This window comes from Thermobia domestica, chromosome 8, assembly GCF_964235325.1.
Source record: "Thermobia domestica chromosome 8, izTheDome1.hap1.1, whole genome shotgun sequence".
Lineage (NCBI taxonomy): Eukaryota > Metazoa > Arthropoda > Insecta > Zygentoma > Lepismatidae > Thermobia > Thermobia domestica.
The window spans coordinates 88,501,382-88,516,362 of record NC_137461.1 but is presented as its reverse complement, the minus strand read 5'-3'; the positions used below and the strand labels follow the sequence as shown (position 1 = coordinate 88,516,362).

The 14,981-nt window shown below is 38.2% G+C and overlaps 1 protein-coding gene across 6 annotated transcripts in view; it reads left to right on the top strand.

Moving 5' to 3' along the window:
* Nucleotides 1–14,981, top strand: part of LOC145693040 (glucose dehydrogenase [FAD, quinone]-like) — a 37,915-nt gene that overhangs the window by 14,640 nt on the left and 8,294 nt on the right. For 2 of the 6 annotated variants that reach the window (XM_081768712.1, XM_081768711.1), the window contains exon 2: nucleotides 4,417–6,318. In XM_081768712.1, coding sequence (XP_081624838.1) covers nucleotides 4,455–6,314 — 1,860 coding nt within the window. In that variant the 5' untranslated portion in view covers nucleotides 4,417–4,454 and the 3' untranslated portion in view covers nucleotides 6,315–6,318. Of the gene's footprint in view, nucleotides 1–4,416; nucleotides 6,319–14,468; nucleotides 14,585–14,981 lie in introns of those variants that run through there. The other 4 variants (XM_081768708.1, XM_081768707.1, XM_081768710.1 and 1 more) reach the window with 3 other exon arrangements.

Below are 14,981 nucleotides of genomic sequence, written 5' to 3'. Positions count from 1 at the left end.
CACCCTAGTTGTTGATAAATATTTTCCGCCGGGACACTTCAGACACTTTATTTTTAAATTCTGTCCCCCATCATCCTCAGCTCTTAAGAAAAAAGTATTCTTTCAAATGTTCGAACAGTAAAATATTTTCGTTCTCCGTCTTTATAAAAAACAACACCAATCAAAGTAAAATAGACTACCGGTATCATTGCACTCCTAGTTCACTCACTGAATGTATTGATTTGGAGTTGTCAAAATCTAAAACAAAATCTTCCAGGTGCTTGCAATCAGTACACGTGATTTCCCTAAGGCTGTCCTCATCTTCCAAAAACAGCAAGTGGCACTACGAACTTATCTGTTTTTTTGCGTGTCGGTGACTGTCGGTCACTGACATACGTAATTCATGTTCGATTGTTTCTTTCTGACAAATTCAGTTACAGGAAAGAAACATTTGTTTCCGAAAAGATACATATATTGTAGTTACTAATCCGAAATGTAACGCGAGAAAAGTAACGCAAACTAGGTACGTTACTTAAAAATTTGTAACGCGTTACCGTGACAGTTACTTTGGAAAAAATGTAACGCGTTACTAGGAAACGTTACTTAAAAAGTAACGCGTTACAAGTAACGCGTTACTTGCGTTACGTTACTTCCCAACATTGATGGGAATGTGTCTAGTATGTGCCTTATGTACCTCTGAGAGAAAAATCATATGGATGACAAGTGATAGTCACAGTCTATGTCCACCCCTAGCCACATGCCTGACATGTACACTCATGTCCAAAATTATTGTCGCATGTCTATACATATGTTGTAGAAATATAATTTGATAACGAATTCGCCCGGTATTTCTTATAATGTTTGTATGTGTATAATCGGCAAAGACATGTATGGGGCAAATTTCATGTCAAAAGAGCAGTAAATAAGAACAATAAAACGAAAATAAAACTTTCTTTTTCATTTAGCAACATTTTGTTTTACTCATTCTAATTTTCGTATTTACAATTCTTTTCCTATGAAGTTTACCACATATATACATTTCCCGATTATACACATAGTATCAGTATTAAAAGTATCCTGCAAAATCATTATCAAATTATATTCTTACAAGACGACAGTTATAGATATGCGACAATCATTTTGGACATGAGTGTACCTGGGGAACGTGCCCATTATGTTCTGGGTATGTTCCCCATGCCGTAAGCGTCAATGAACCACAAATATGATTACTCACCCAAAATATGATAAATCGCCTATATGCGTAATGTGTTTATATAAAGGTTAGTCTAAAAAACATTTTAAACAAGTAAATAAAAAATGTTCCTCATGAGGGCGCAAACCACCAACCTTTGGATTACTAGCCGCGTGCTCTTTCGACTTGGCCACGGAGGCGATGTAGAGATTGCCGCTTGTAGAGGGCTAAATTATTGAGGTCGCTTGAATTTGGCTAATCAGAGTGCTCCTTTAACCGCGTATATTCGACGATAACAGTTTGCGATCAGAAAAAAAAAATCTGCTCGTCATGTAATTTTATAACAAAATGACGAATGTCTATTTACTTTCTTCCATATTCACTTTCAAGTGATCGGCGACAGTTGCCATGTAATAAAGCTGATGCGTTTGTTGCTTCTAGTACTTATGTACTAGAAGCAACAAATGCATCAAATGTGGGATATAAATTTAGAACACCTAAATGGCGCATGCCTGCCTAGCACATCTTGTGCTGTTAGGGTATCTGAAACAGTATGTACCTGAAAGGCGTACCTAGAACATGACAGATATAAAAACGAGTGACGACATAAAAAACAAATGACTGTTAAGAGTGCGAAACTGAGCCAGGTATATAAATGCTTTATTTGTGGTACATAGTTGCAAATATCAATTAGGTGAAACAAGTACCTAAAACTGAAGGTAGTTGAAGTACATACTTAGCACATGAATATCATATGTGCCAAGTGTCGGGTATCTAAAAAGTAGCTTGGATACCTAAATGGCACATGCCTAGCACATCTTGTGGTTAGGGCTAGTGGACAAATAGTCAATCTCCTCATTAAAAACGCGTATTTTGGCGCGCTGTGTCTCCCTGTCCAAAAGATTCCGTTGTTTCGGAAGCAGTGAAACTGTTTTTCTTTCTTCATGTCAGTAGCAAGTAAGTAGCAAGCAAGACGACCCAGAAAGTTGCACGTGGTTTAACTCCTTGCAAGATGGAAAAAAAATGTTGTATGTCCCTTTCAAGACTATGTTTATATGGAAAAACATTACAGGGTTTCAAGATTTTTTTTTTTTTTTTTTAATGACAGCAACAAGATTCAAGTAAAATGGAAACGCGGTATTAAGCAATAAATAAGTCTTACCTTTTAGTTTAACTTCTCAAAATTATGCTCCAAGGCTAACAGAGATAGTAATGTTGATAATGAATGAAATGGTGTAATACAAACTGAGAGAAAACGGGAGTACCTGCTTCCAAAAAAAAAAAAAAAAAAAAAAACGCACAAGTTGTTTGTTCACCGCAAATCCCACCTGGCGCGAACTGATTTTGAACCAAGAACCCCTAGTACCAGAAGTGAATGTTCTACAATAAATATCAAGAGACAATATTATTATCAGAAGGTCAAGGAACAAATGCGGGTTGACAATCTTATATACGTGTCAAAGAGTTTAGAGGAAACCTACAGAATTGCCACTGAAGAGCCTCCAGCTTGAATAGCCGCTCATAAAAAAGAAAACTGTTAAAAGGTATCATTAAAGTAACGATAAATTCATCGTCACACGCCACTAGACTACAAAGAAAACAAGCTTACTTACTTATCAAGTTTTAATACTTGAGCCTACGAGACTTATATTGAAATCATTTACGATCAATAATATTGAAAAAGGAAGTGGAAAGAAGCTAGTTAGAGGCTATATATAGAAACTCCATCTAAGCATACACCTGGTCGAACTGAGGGAAATTCTGAAAAAAAGAAAGTCAGCAAGTCAGCTCATCGAATTCGAACCCAGCACTCCTGATTGTGGAACCCGAACATAAACAACTGACCTACTACTCCCACTTGGTTCCGAACACTCCAGAGAAGGAAAGGAGTCTTCAATACATCAGACAATGCGGATCATATTAAAGATTTCAGGGACACTTGTGGGCCACTTAGATATGTTGCGATTAGGGTGCTTACAAGACGAGACAGAGCTCTTCAATAGAAACACACACTTTCCGACATAAGATATTTCCATGACACTTTTTCGAGACGAGACAGCCTTAACGCTTGTATCCTAAGCAACCCTAACTGCGATATTTATCCTTAATTGCGTTTTCACATTAACAAGTTAGTTTTTTTGTAAAAGGCGTAGGCAATAGCAGAGTTCTGTAGGCGAACTATGACCCCGTCGACAACACGTTCGAGACCCCCTGCTCTAGAAATTCTAAGGAGTCTATTTCAGAACTGCAGTTTCCTGAGTGCTGTTAACAGCTACACTTGCACAGAACACTTTTCACTAGTTTCATATTGAATGCAGTTCCACTTCGAATGCAACTTTATTTCCCGAAACTGGATGATATTCACATATTTTTAGGTGACAACGTAAATACTATCTTTGAACTCAACATATAGACCTCTAAGATATCACTTCGACACAATGTTATACAAGAGCTCCTTCGTGGCTAAGCGGTTAGCGCACGCGTCTTTGGCGTGGAAGACGCGGGTTCGATTCCCGGCGGGAGCTCATATGGTTAGGATTCCAAGTTAATCACTAGGTCCACGTCTCATATAGCCTCGCTGCTGAACGGGACGTTAAACTCAATATCAATTCAACTCAACAATGTTATACAGTCTATCAAATCGACTTGCAGAAAGTACTCCCACTTTCCACATAAAAAATGTAGGTATGTCCGTTTTAGGTTGGCATTATTAAATGATCGCTCTGACAAAGGTGCCGATCCGGGGAGTCCGGGAGGGACCGGGTTCCCACCAATGCTCATGTGGGTCCACTATGTACTTTTATGTATAGACCTATGTATTTTTATTGTTACATGTATTGTTATATGTATTCTTTTTTATGAATATAGAATATTTAGCATAACTTGAATTCAATTTGTCTCAAAATCCTCATATGTGCCTTCTTAGACTGTCTCCAACCTAACACACATTTGAATTCCCTCTCGCCCAAAGTTACATAGGAATCGGCACCCTTGCGCTTTGATATTTAAAATAAGGCATTACACTTTTTTTTTTTTTTTTTTTTTAAGAACGTTTTTACCTTAATCATTTAAACTTAAATGTTTCCATTTAAACAATTAATCGCTGACTTTTCGTAGTACACAATCGATCAATTTGGCTCTATTCCCAATGGAAATCAAGTCCAATTCATATTATTTATAGCTGCGACACGCTTGTCCAACGCAAAACTACATAAATTACAATTAGTGTTTATTTTATTTTCCAGAAATTGGAGAAATCTCAGGATAAGGCTGAAAACCAATAATGGAACACTGTGGAACAACTTCATTTCAACACCCATGCCCAGAACATATATCCGGTTTCAGTGGAATCTTGTTCATGAATCTTATACAAACAATAATGAAAGAACAGTGTGATCTTTCGGAACAACTTCCGCGTTTCAATGATGCCACTTTCAATGAAGAATATGATTTTATAATAATTGGTGCTGGTGCTGCAGGTTCAGTGATGGCGAGTAGACTTTCAGAAATTGAAGATTGGACAATCTTAGTGTTGGAAGCAGGTGGAGATCCTCCATTGGAAACAGAGATACCGAACAACTGTATGCAACTTATAGATTCGGATTTGGACTGGCAATTTAGATCGGAACCTAATGTGAAAGCTTGTTCCGCAAACATAGGTAATAGGTGTAAGTTTTCGAGTGGCAAAGTGATTGGGGGATCGAGTACCATTAACTTCATGATGTATATCAGGGGGAACAGATATGACTACGATCACTGGGAGTCTCTTGGAAACAAAGGTTGGAATTACGAAAGTGTTCTTGAGTATTTTAAAAAATCTGAGGATATTAGAATTCCTTATCTACGGGATTCATATTATCATTCAACCGGAGGATATCTAACCGTGGAAGAGGTACCAAGTGTTCATCCTGTAGAATTAGCACTTTTAAATGCAGCTAAAGAACTTGGCTACGATATGAGAGACGTAAATGGTGAATCACAAAAAGGTTTTAGTACGTTTCATGCTAACACGAGAGATGGAAGGCGATGCAGTACAGCGAAGGCCTATCTAAGTCCAGCAAGTGAAAGGAAAAATTTACATATTGTGAAGTACGCAACGGCTCAGCAGATATTAATAGATTCAAACACTAAATCAGTCTACGGAGTCAAATTTATGAAAGATGGAAAAATTCATCAAGTCACATCAAGAAAAGAAATAATATTATCAGCTGGAGCCTTATCATCACCAAAACTACTTATGTTGTCTAGTATAGGACCTGAAGATCACTTAGAAGAAATGGACATTCCAGTTATTCAAGACCTAAAGGTTGGCTACAATTTTCAGAACCACCAAGCCATGTATGGCCCATCTCTATGTTTCGGTACAAATACCTTTTCGAACTTGTCAGAACTAGATAAGTATTACGAATTCCTAGTTTACAAAACCGGATATCTCACTAAAGCAGCTCCAAATCCAACGGGTTTTATCAATACACGCTTTGCTGAGAAAAGCATTGATAATCCTGATGTTCAAATAATGTTTTTAGGATTTCCAAGTAATGGACTTTCAATTAAAAGAACGGCAATTGAGAAACTAGGACTCGCAGACCATTTATATAAATCGGTATTAAGACCCGACTTAAACAAAGAAATGATTGTTCCTTGGTTCCTTCTTTCCCGACCAAGCACAAGGGGAAGAATAATGCTGAAAAGTTCAGACCCCATGGATCACCCTTTAATTTATCCTGACTACATGGACAATCCTCAAGATATGCAAAGGCTCCTGGATGCCACTCAATTTATTTTAAATATGACTAAAACTGAATCTCTTAATGAATATGGAGTGCATTTATGTGCAGATGTAATGGAAGGGTGTTCACCACTGACTTTCGATTCTGAGGAATACTGGGAGTGCGCAGGAAAAAAATCGCTTTTCTCTGTTTTCCATCCGTCGAGCACATGCAAGATGGGTCCTTCCTCGGACCCTGAAGCAGTGGTGGATCCTGAACTTAAAGTGCACGGTGTCAAACGACTGCGGGTCATAGATGCTTCGATCATGCCTACTATAGTGAGTGGGAATCTGCATGTACCTGTCATTATGATTGCTGAGAAGGGAGCAGATCTAGTGAAATCGTCATGGAGCATGTCACAGGACGAATTATAGACGCGTAAGTAACAATTAGGTTATTGCTTTTCCTTTCAAAGGATTTTGAAATATCAAATAAATGGCTGCTGCCAAAATTTAGCCGATGTGTGCTGCCAATATATCTTAATACAAGGTAACCAAGAAATTTTGTGCCGTTCAAGAGCAGAGTTAAAGAAAGAGCAATACAGTGGACAGTGCGTACCTTTAGATTTCGAAGTAATCTCCATAAGGATCCAACACCTTGGCGAAAGTTCCTGCAGTTACATAATACCCGGGTGATCAAAACTCGGCGGTCGTGGTTGCAAGGAATTAGTGAGCGCGTTCCGCAGGTGTTCGTCATTTGCGAAGGATCTCCCACGATGGTGATTGTCGTGGAAATGAAACACGTGGTAATCTGTTGGCGCAAGATCCCATGAATATGCTGCATGGGACAGTGTCTCCCAGCCAAATTGCTGAAAGGTCCCTCGGGTCCTCTTTGCCGCATATTGCTAGGCAATGTCGCGCAATAACAGCACAACTTTGCCATTCACCAATACCGGATCTTTCTGCTGCAATGGACGGTGCACCCTTTGCAACTACTGAAAGTACAGGTCAGTAGTGATGGTCTGACCAAGGTGAAAGGAGCTCATAATGCACCATACCATAAAGAAAGCATGAACCTTTCGTGGATGTAGAAGTAGTCTTGAGGTATGAGGAACAGGGCCACGTAGAGACAGCAAATATCTGTTAAGCTCGGAACTGTCATAGACAACCCACTTTTCGTCACCAGGGAGCACGCGATCAAAAATGTGTGTGTTCAGGTGCCGAGTGAGAAAGGACAAACAGGCTGTCACTCGTTCTTCCTTGCTGCTGCCGACAATGTGTGGGATACCAACTTGCTTGACTTGTATGACTTCTCTATCCCATGAAGGTGGAGTCTGACTGTTTCAGTGGAACCTTTCTGCGTATTCAGCACACACTAGATCACTGTCCTCGATCGCTGATTTCAGGGCCTCGTTATCCAACACATGTGGTCCTCCACTGCGAGATTCATCTGAAAGGCTCACACGTCCCGAATGGAATTTCTGGAATGGCGGTGCGTTTGTTCACGGTAATCTCCCCAAATACCTGACATACGTGTCGATTTAAGCAGCAGCTGACAGGGTCACTTAAAAGTCATACAACAAACACACGTGAACAAGCTGTTTCGATACCTCAATTTCTCTTTCGATACTGGACGAGCTATGACTGCTGAATATGCGAACGTGTCTGTATTACTGAAGGTCGATGGTAGGGATGGCTAAAATTTTCCGGAATCGGAAATTTCACTTTCCGGATTTCGGGAAAAATCCAATATTCGAAAAGATCCGGATTTCGGAAAAACATGATATACGAAAAATCCGGATTTCGAAAAATTTCCTAATTCGAAAAATCAGAAATTAAGAAAAATTCGGAATTCGCAAAAATTCTGGAATTTTTCCCAAATCGGAATTTTCTAAAATCGGATTCCGGAAAGTAAAAGTTCTGGAATTAGTCATCCCTAGTTGATGATCAGACTAACTTCCGATCGCTTGGCAGGCATGTGCGTCATTTCGTTTCCTCTCTGTGAGCGCATGATTAATGGGAGGTTAAAACGGCAAGAACTTTTTTGGTTACCTTGTATTAATTCTGTAAATATTTGTAAAACTGATCTATATAAACTAGCAAAATGTTTTTTTTTATATATATATATAGTTTTATAAACAAACTAGCATTTGGCTAGCTGGGGGCTCCGTCCCCGGACCCTCGCTTTAGCTCGGTCTACGGCCTTGCATCTCTTTATGTATCAGCCTTTCATCAATAGTGAATTTCGTTCATTTACTCTTCATATTACCTGAATTTGTCCACCTGGGGGCTTCGCACCCACACCTCCACCTTTGCTCGGCCTATGGCCTTGCACCTCTTAAACACACAATTCTACCGAATTTTATGTTTGTATTCCAATTACAAGTACCTAAAATATGGCATTGTAAGACAAAAAAAAATTCATTTAAATAACATAGGGATTTCTTCATCCCCCTTTAGACCTCTAAAAAATTAAAAATAATTGGCTTTTGGCAACTTTTCTGTAGGTTAGTCCCGAAAAACTACAATCATGTCAAATATAACCATAGTAGCCCTATAGAAAGTGCCCAATAATTTTGGGGTGTAAAAGGTGTTCCATATAAATAACATGGGAAAGATTTTTTCAGTTCGCCATAAAAGCACTCTGAATTTGAATTTTTTTATTTTTACTGATTTACTTAGGTAATGATAACGAAAACGTATAAGCATACCGGATATCAAGTTTTTATTCTAATTCCAAGTACCTAAAACATGAGATTATAGGTCCAGAAAAAGACCCATTTATATATCATGGGGGAATTCTTTATTCCCCTTTAGACTCCCTAAAACTTAAAACTATTCACTTTTGGCAATTTTCCTGTCAGTTAGACCGAGAAAGCTACAATGACGTCAAAATTCAACTTTCCACGTCAACCGGAAGTACCCTTTTAATTTATGCCAGTTCATGTAGTTATAGTTAGGATTCTAGGGTTGGTGTTGCACATGCTGTATTGGTACGCATTTATTTATTTATTTATTTATTTATTATCTTTTAAATATAATGTTTGGAATTCATGCCTACAAATTCCAAGTGCAGTTGACATACTGACAAAAATAAATTAAGAAATTAGTTTCAGCATGAAGAAAGAGTTTAACTTTTGATACATCGAAGTTTATTTCTTATATATTTTTCATTTATTTTTAAGCCTCAATATCTCCACCCTGCGCGCGATGGGGGGCTTGCGTACTCTAATGATCCCAAGAGCTATGCCGGAGATAGCTTCGCTATCAGAGGGCTTCCCATGCCGGACAGGTCTTTAGGAGTAGGAGTCAGACGAAGAGAGATATTATGGTAGTGGGCAGTAGCTCTACCATTACCACACTGAGGCTGAAGATGATTGGCATCGGCAAGGCTCATATGTGGACAAAAACAGGCAGGGACAGGATGTCCTCTATGGCTGTTTCACTGCGGGGTGGAAGGACCTGGGACATCACCACTTTACTCAGTCCCTAGAAAACAACATGGAAAGAGAAATAAGATAATGTAATATTACGGAATACGACACTACTGTTACACAGAGGGTCGTCCCCGCCAGTGGAGGGAAACACAGCAAGGCCTCCTCAGTCGTCATCAAACGACATCCCTGCAGGATAGGAACCTGGAATGTGCGATCACTGTTACAGTGTGGAAAACTGGAAAACCTGAAGAAATAAATGGAACGCATGAAGATAGATATCTTGGGAATCAGCGAAGTTAGATGGCCTGATGAAGGAGACATGTGGAGCGGAGACTAGAATTATTTACTCAGGAGCTGTAAACGGTACAGCAAAAGTCGGTTTTGTTTTGAATAAGAAGATAAGACAAAAAGTTATAGGCAGTTGGAAATACAATAAAAGGATAATAATGTTGAAGATAGCAACCGAACCGAGAAATATGACAATAATCCAAGTGTATATGCCTACATCAAGCTACACAGATGAGAAAGTAGAAGAAATCTATGAGCAAATAGAAGAAGTATTGATGAAAGTTGAAGATCAGGACAATTTAATCATCATGGGTGACTGGAACGCAGTAGTCGGCGAAGGCAAAGAAGATAATGTAACTGGGAATTTCGGCCTAGGAGAAAGGAATGCGAGAGATACACAATTAATTGAGTTCTGCAAAAGCCATAATCTGACTGTACCAAACACTCTCTTCGAACAACTACTAATATGATGATACACATGGACAAGACCAGTAAACAAAGAAATATATCAAATAGATTATATACTGGTCAGACAAGCTTTTTGAAATCAAGTGAAGAACAGTAAGAGTTACCCAGGACCAGACGTTGCCTCAGACCATTATTTAGTTCTGATGAAGAGCGAACTCCGACTAAAGAGGAAACGAGTGGTAGCACCAAACAAAAGATGGAACACAATCAAGCTAAGAAGAGATGAAAACATGAAAAGGGAATTTGCAAATGCGACAAAGAGACGTCTACGGTAGCTTTAGCAGGTGATGACATCGACTCGAAATGGGAAGCCATGAAAGCAGGGATTACAAAACCTGCCGACGAGCACATAGAAAGAGAAACGAGAACCCCCTGGATAACAGCAGAAATATTGGAAATGATGGAGAAAAGAAGACAGTTTAAGATAACAAACAAAGAAGAGGAATACAGAAGGTGCAGAATTCACATCAACAGAGAAGTAAAGAAAGCCAGAGAAAACTGGATAAACAATTTATGCAAAGGAAAATGTACTCAAAGGCAATACAGAAACGGCATATAGAAAGGTTAGAAACAGTTCGGTGAGAAAAAGAAACGCACAGACATTATCATAGACAAGTAAAGAACAACGCTAATAGAAGAGGAGCAGATAACAAGAAGATGGAAGGAATACATTGAAGAACTCTACAAAGGAGACAAAATGAACGAAGAAGAGATAGAGAAGGAAGAAGACGTCGATGAAAATGAATTAGGACCATCAATTTTACAGTGCGAATTTGACAATGCTTTGGAGAAAATGCAACATGGTAAAGCCCCAGGAATAGATCAAATATCAACGGAAGTGATTAAGAATCTCGGAATAGCAACAAAGAAGAAACTATTTAATCTTATTAATGAAATGTACATCTCGGGAAAAATACCAAGAGACTTCGAGAAAAGCATATTGGTACCTATCCAAAGAAGAAAGGCGCACGGAAATGCGAAGAACACAGAACGTTAAGTTTGCTTTCCCATGCATCAAAAATACTGTGCAAAATTATCGCACAACGAATAGAGGGGAAGATCGAAGAACGGTTATTGGAGGACCAGTTTGGATTTAGGAGGAAAAGAGGAACAAGGGAAGCAATACTGAGTCTACGGTTGATCATGGAACAGCACATCAGAATAAACAAACCAATTGTAATAGCATTTGTAGATATAGAGAAAGCTTTTGACAACGTAGATTGGAATATCATGTTTAAAACATTGAAGAATCTGAAAGTAGATTACAGAGACAGAAGAATAATAAACCAACTTTATAGGAACCAGACAGCTGTTATAGAAAGAGATCAGAAGGAAGCAAGAATAAGTAAAGGAGTGAGGCAATGATGTGGACTTTCACCTCTCCTGTTCAACGTCTATATAGAAGAAGCTATGAAAGAATTCTTGAATAAAAACGAGAAAGGCGTAAAAGTAAATGGTCAGGTGTTCAGCACAATAAGGTTTGCTGATGACATAGCATTGATAGCGGAGAACGAGGAGGACATGCACGAAGCACTTTCCAACTTGAACGATCAACTTAAAAAAAAAAAACGCAAAATGAAGATAAATAAGAAGAAAACGAAAGTGATAAAGTGCTCAAGAGCAGGACAGGAAGGGGCAAACTTATGGCTAGATGGAGCGAAAATCGAAGACGTTAAGACGTTCCCCTATTTAGGAAGTCTAATATCCTCGAACGGAAGAAGTGAAAAAGACCTAAGTTCCAGAATAGCACAGGCTAAACAAGCATTCAATAGGAAAAGAGGATTACTAACATCAAGAAATGTGTCACTGGACTTTCGAAAACGATTTATTAAGACACTGGTATGGAGCGTGGCGCTGTACGGATCAGAGACGTGGACATTGAGAAAAGCTGAAATATCCTAGCTGGAAGCATTTGAAATATGGTGTTGCCGCAGAATGCTGCGCATATCATGGACCGAAAGGAAAAGGAATGAAGACGTATTAAAGGAAGCTAATGAAGGACGACAGATCATGAAGATAAATAAGAAAAAGAAGAAACAGCATGCTTGGCCATCTTATTCGATACTCCGATTGGATCATGTGCTGATAGAGGGAAAGGCAGAAGGAAAACTAGGAAGAGGAAGACCATGGATAGAATATCTAGATGCAGTTACGAAGGAGAGGCCTTATCAAATTATAAAACAGCTCTCCCAAGCGAGAGAAAAGTTTTAAAATTTCCATGTTGCCCACCAACCTATGGTTGAGGTGAACAAGAAGAATGCATTAGTGATTAATACATGAAGCAAGGATATTTATACGTTTCTTTCAAGTTGATGAAATAAACAGCGAGTATCTCCTGAAATCCTTTAACTGTTTTGTAAATTAGGAACACCTCACTAGATGGCATTAGCTTCTTATGTACCGTTTGCTGCATTTACGAGAAGAGTCCTCTGTTATCCAGAAAAGAAGTTACGTGGGTCTCCATGGTTATCTTTCCCCACCGTAACTTTACTTTTTTCCTCACAGAAGAAATAAAAAGTTGAGAACGCTAAATTATTGCTGGAAATGGAGGAGGGAGGGAATTGCAGGAATTCTGACTTGCAAATTGCTGTTTTTCGAAAGGGAATACTATTATGGCAGTCAGCGGCGCAAATCTGTCTTCAGCATTGGGGGGGATACGTAATACTTTTTTTTTTTTTTTTAAGCGATGCTCAAAATATTTGTGAAGTTGAAAAGCAATCCTGTGGAGGATCAGGGAGCAGAGTTGTCTTCAACATTGGGAGGCGGGCAGATTTGAGGCTTATTCTGGGGGTACATCAATCCATCAATTTCATCTCACTTTCCTTTGTGGTAATCGGACACAAATCATCACATTTTTTTCCCCAAAAGCATATTTGAAATCGGATTATTGAGGGGCAGTCCCCCCAGTTCCAAGATTCAAGGGGACATGTCGCCCTCATCCCTCCGGGATTTGCGCCAGTGATGGCAGTTACTGGTTTTGTTCAGTACAGTACATGATAGCTGGATACGCCATCGGCGCAGCAGAACCAGGTTCAATTCCCAGTGGAAACCCAATTGGTTAAGATCTCACGTTAAATCTCTTCTCGGTAATTCGCACCCTGCAGCCATTAATAAGGGCGTCTTCGAGCACATAACTTCAACTATAAACTTCGAAGAGGAGACTTAATTCGCGAATTTTTTTACGTCTAAGAAAATATGAAAAAGTAGTGTTTGATCGGAAAGTTTACTATTGAGGAAATAGGGTACTAAACAATTGTATGTCTTAAAACACCAGTAGAAATAGGAACATAATCTCTAAATGAAAAGCATGAAGGAAACGTAACAAGTGATAGATGAACTACGATGAGGAATAGTGTTATCGCAAAAATGTCATAAAATTTAATGAAATACTACAGAAGTAATATATCGCTTATTTTTAGCTTTGAATGTAATCTATAACTTTAAGAGAAAAATAATCTAAAGAAAGAAAGAAAGAAAGAAAGAAAAAAGAAAGAAAGAAAAAGAAAGAAAGAAAGAAAAAAGAAAGAAAGAAAGAAAAAGAGAAAGAAAGAAAGAGACAGACACACATACACACACACACAAAATCTGGAGCGCTTTGCAATAGAACAGCATGTAGTCATAGGCGCTCCATTCCAACTCGTACAGAAAACAGACGACGATCATGTGCTACAAAGCGCTCCGTAACTACCAATTGGTAACTACGAATCTCAAGACAACAGATGAAAATCGTGTAATTTACCAACTTACTAGATGATAAATGGCGGGCATTTCAAAAGTTCCATTCTTTGTGAGATACCCTATATTAAACCTACTTGTTGAACTGCAATTTCTTGTTTTAGATAGCCATTTAAACATATAGTAACAAAGAAACCAGACTGATTGTTATCAAAATTTGACTAAAACATACAATGACTTTTGCAACAACCTATAGAAGCAAATTTTTAACTTGTTTAAATGTTTTGTTACTGTATGTACTTATTGTCAGTTGTTTTTCTCAAAGATTGAGCTTTATAGCTAATTTTTATTCTATACACTTATCTTATCTATTGTTACATGGATAACAAAAATTCAGTTTATGATTAATTTGTTAAGACCACTAAAGAAACTTTGAACACATACAGTATATACCATATAACAGGAACTCAAAGTACACATATTTAGAGGTCTCGTGTTTGTCAGTTAAGTATGTTATCACATACATGATAATACACACACGTATTTATATATATAAGTTACGTAATTTGTATTAGTATTCGAAGGCAAATACTAAGTGCACGAATTGGTAGCCCTATCGATTTTTTTTTTCCACGAATGATATATCTACAGAAAATGATGTATGCAACTTTTATATTACAACCAAGGTCATAATACTTGATCTTAACAGCTTATCAATGGAAATGAGTAGGTATAGGAGAACTGATGAGATCGCCTAGTTCGTATTTGCTAGACTTGAGACTGACCAAGAATAGCGTTCACTGGTGATATTTTGGTGTATTATTTGTATATAATTCGGTAAGTGACTAATCAAAGAGGTTTTCCAAATACTAGTTAGCTCATAATAATAATAACAGTAATATATTATAATTTAGTGTTAACTGAAGTTTAATTACAAAACATGAGAACAGTTTAATAAGTAAAAACAGTTTGTATTTTGTACAGAGACGCAAACCACAAATACACATATGTCTATATATGATTTCTACCTAATTAGCGTACTTTTAATGCATTTTTCCAATCGATGATTACGCTTCTCCATTCAAAATCATATGGTAGTACAGTTGTATAGTGCTCACCTTTGGTGTGTGGGGTCCTGGTTCGATCCTAGATCCCCGTAACTAAGCTTTGTGCTAGACAAACACCGTATGCGTAAGTTTCATCAGGGTTCTCCCGTTTTCTCACATTTTCTACA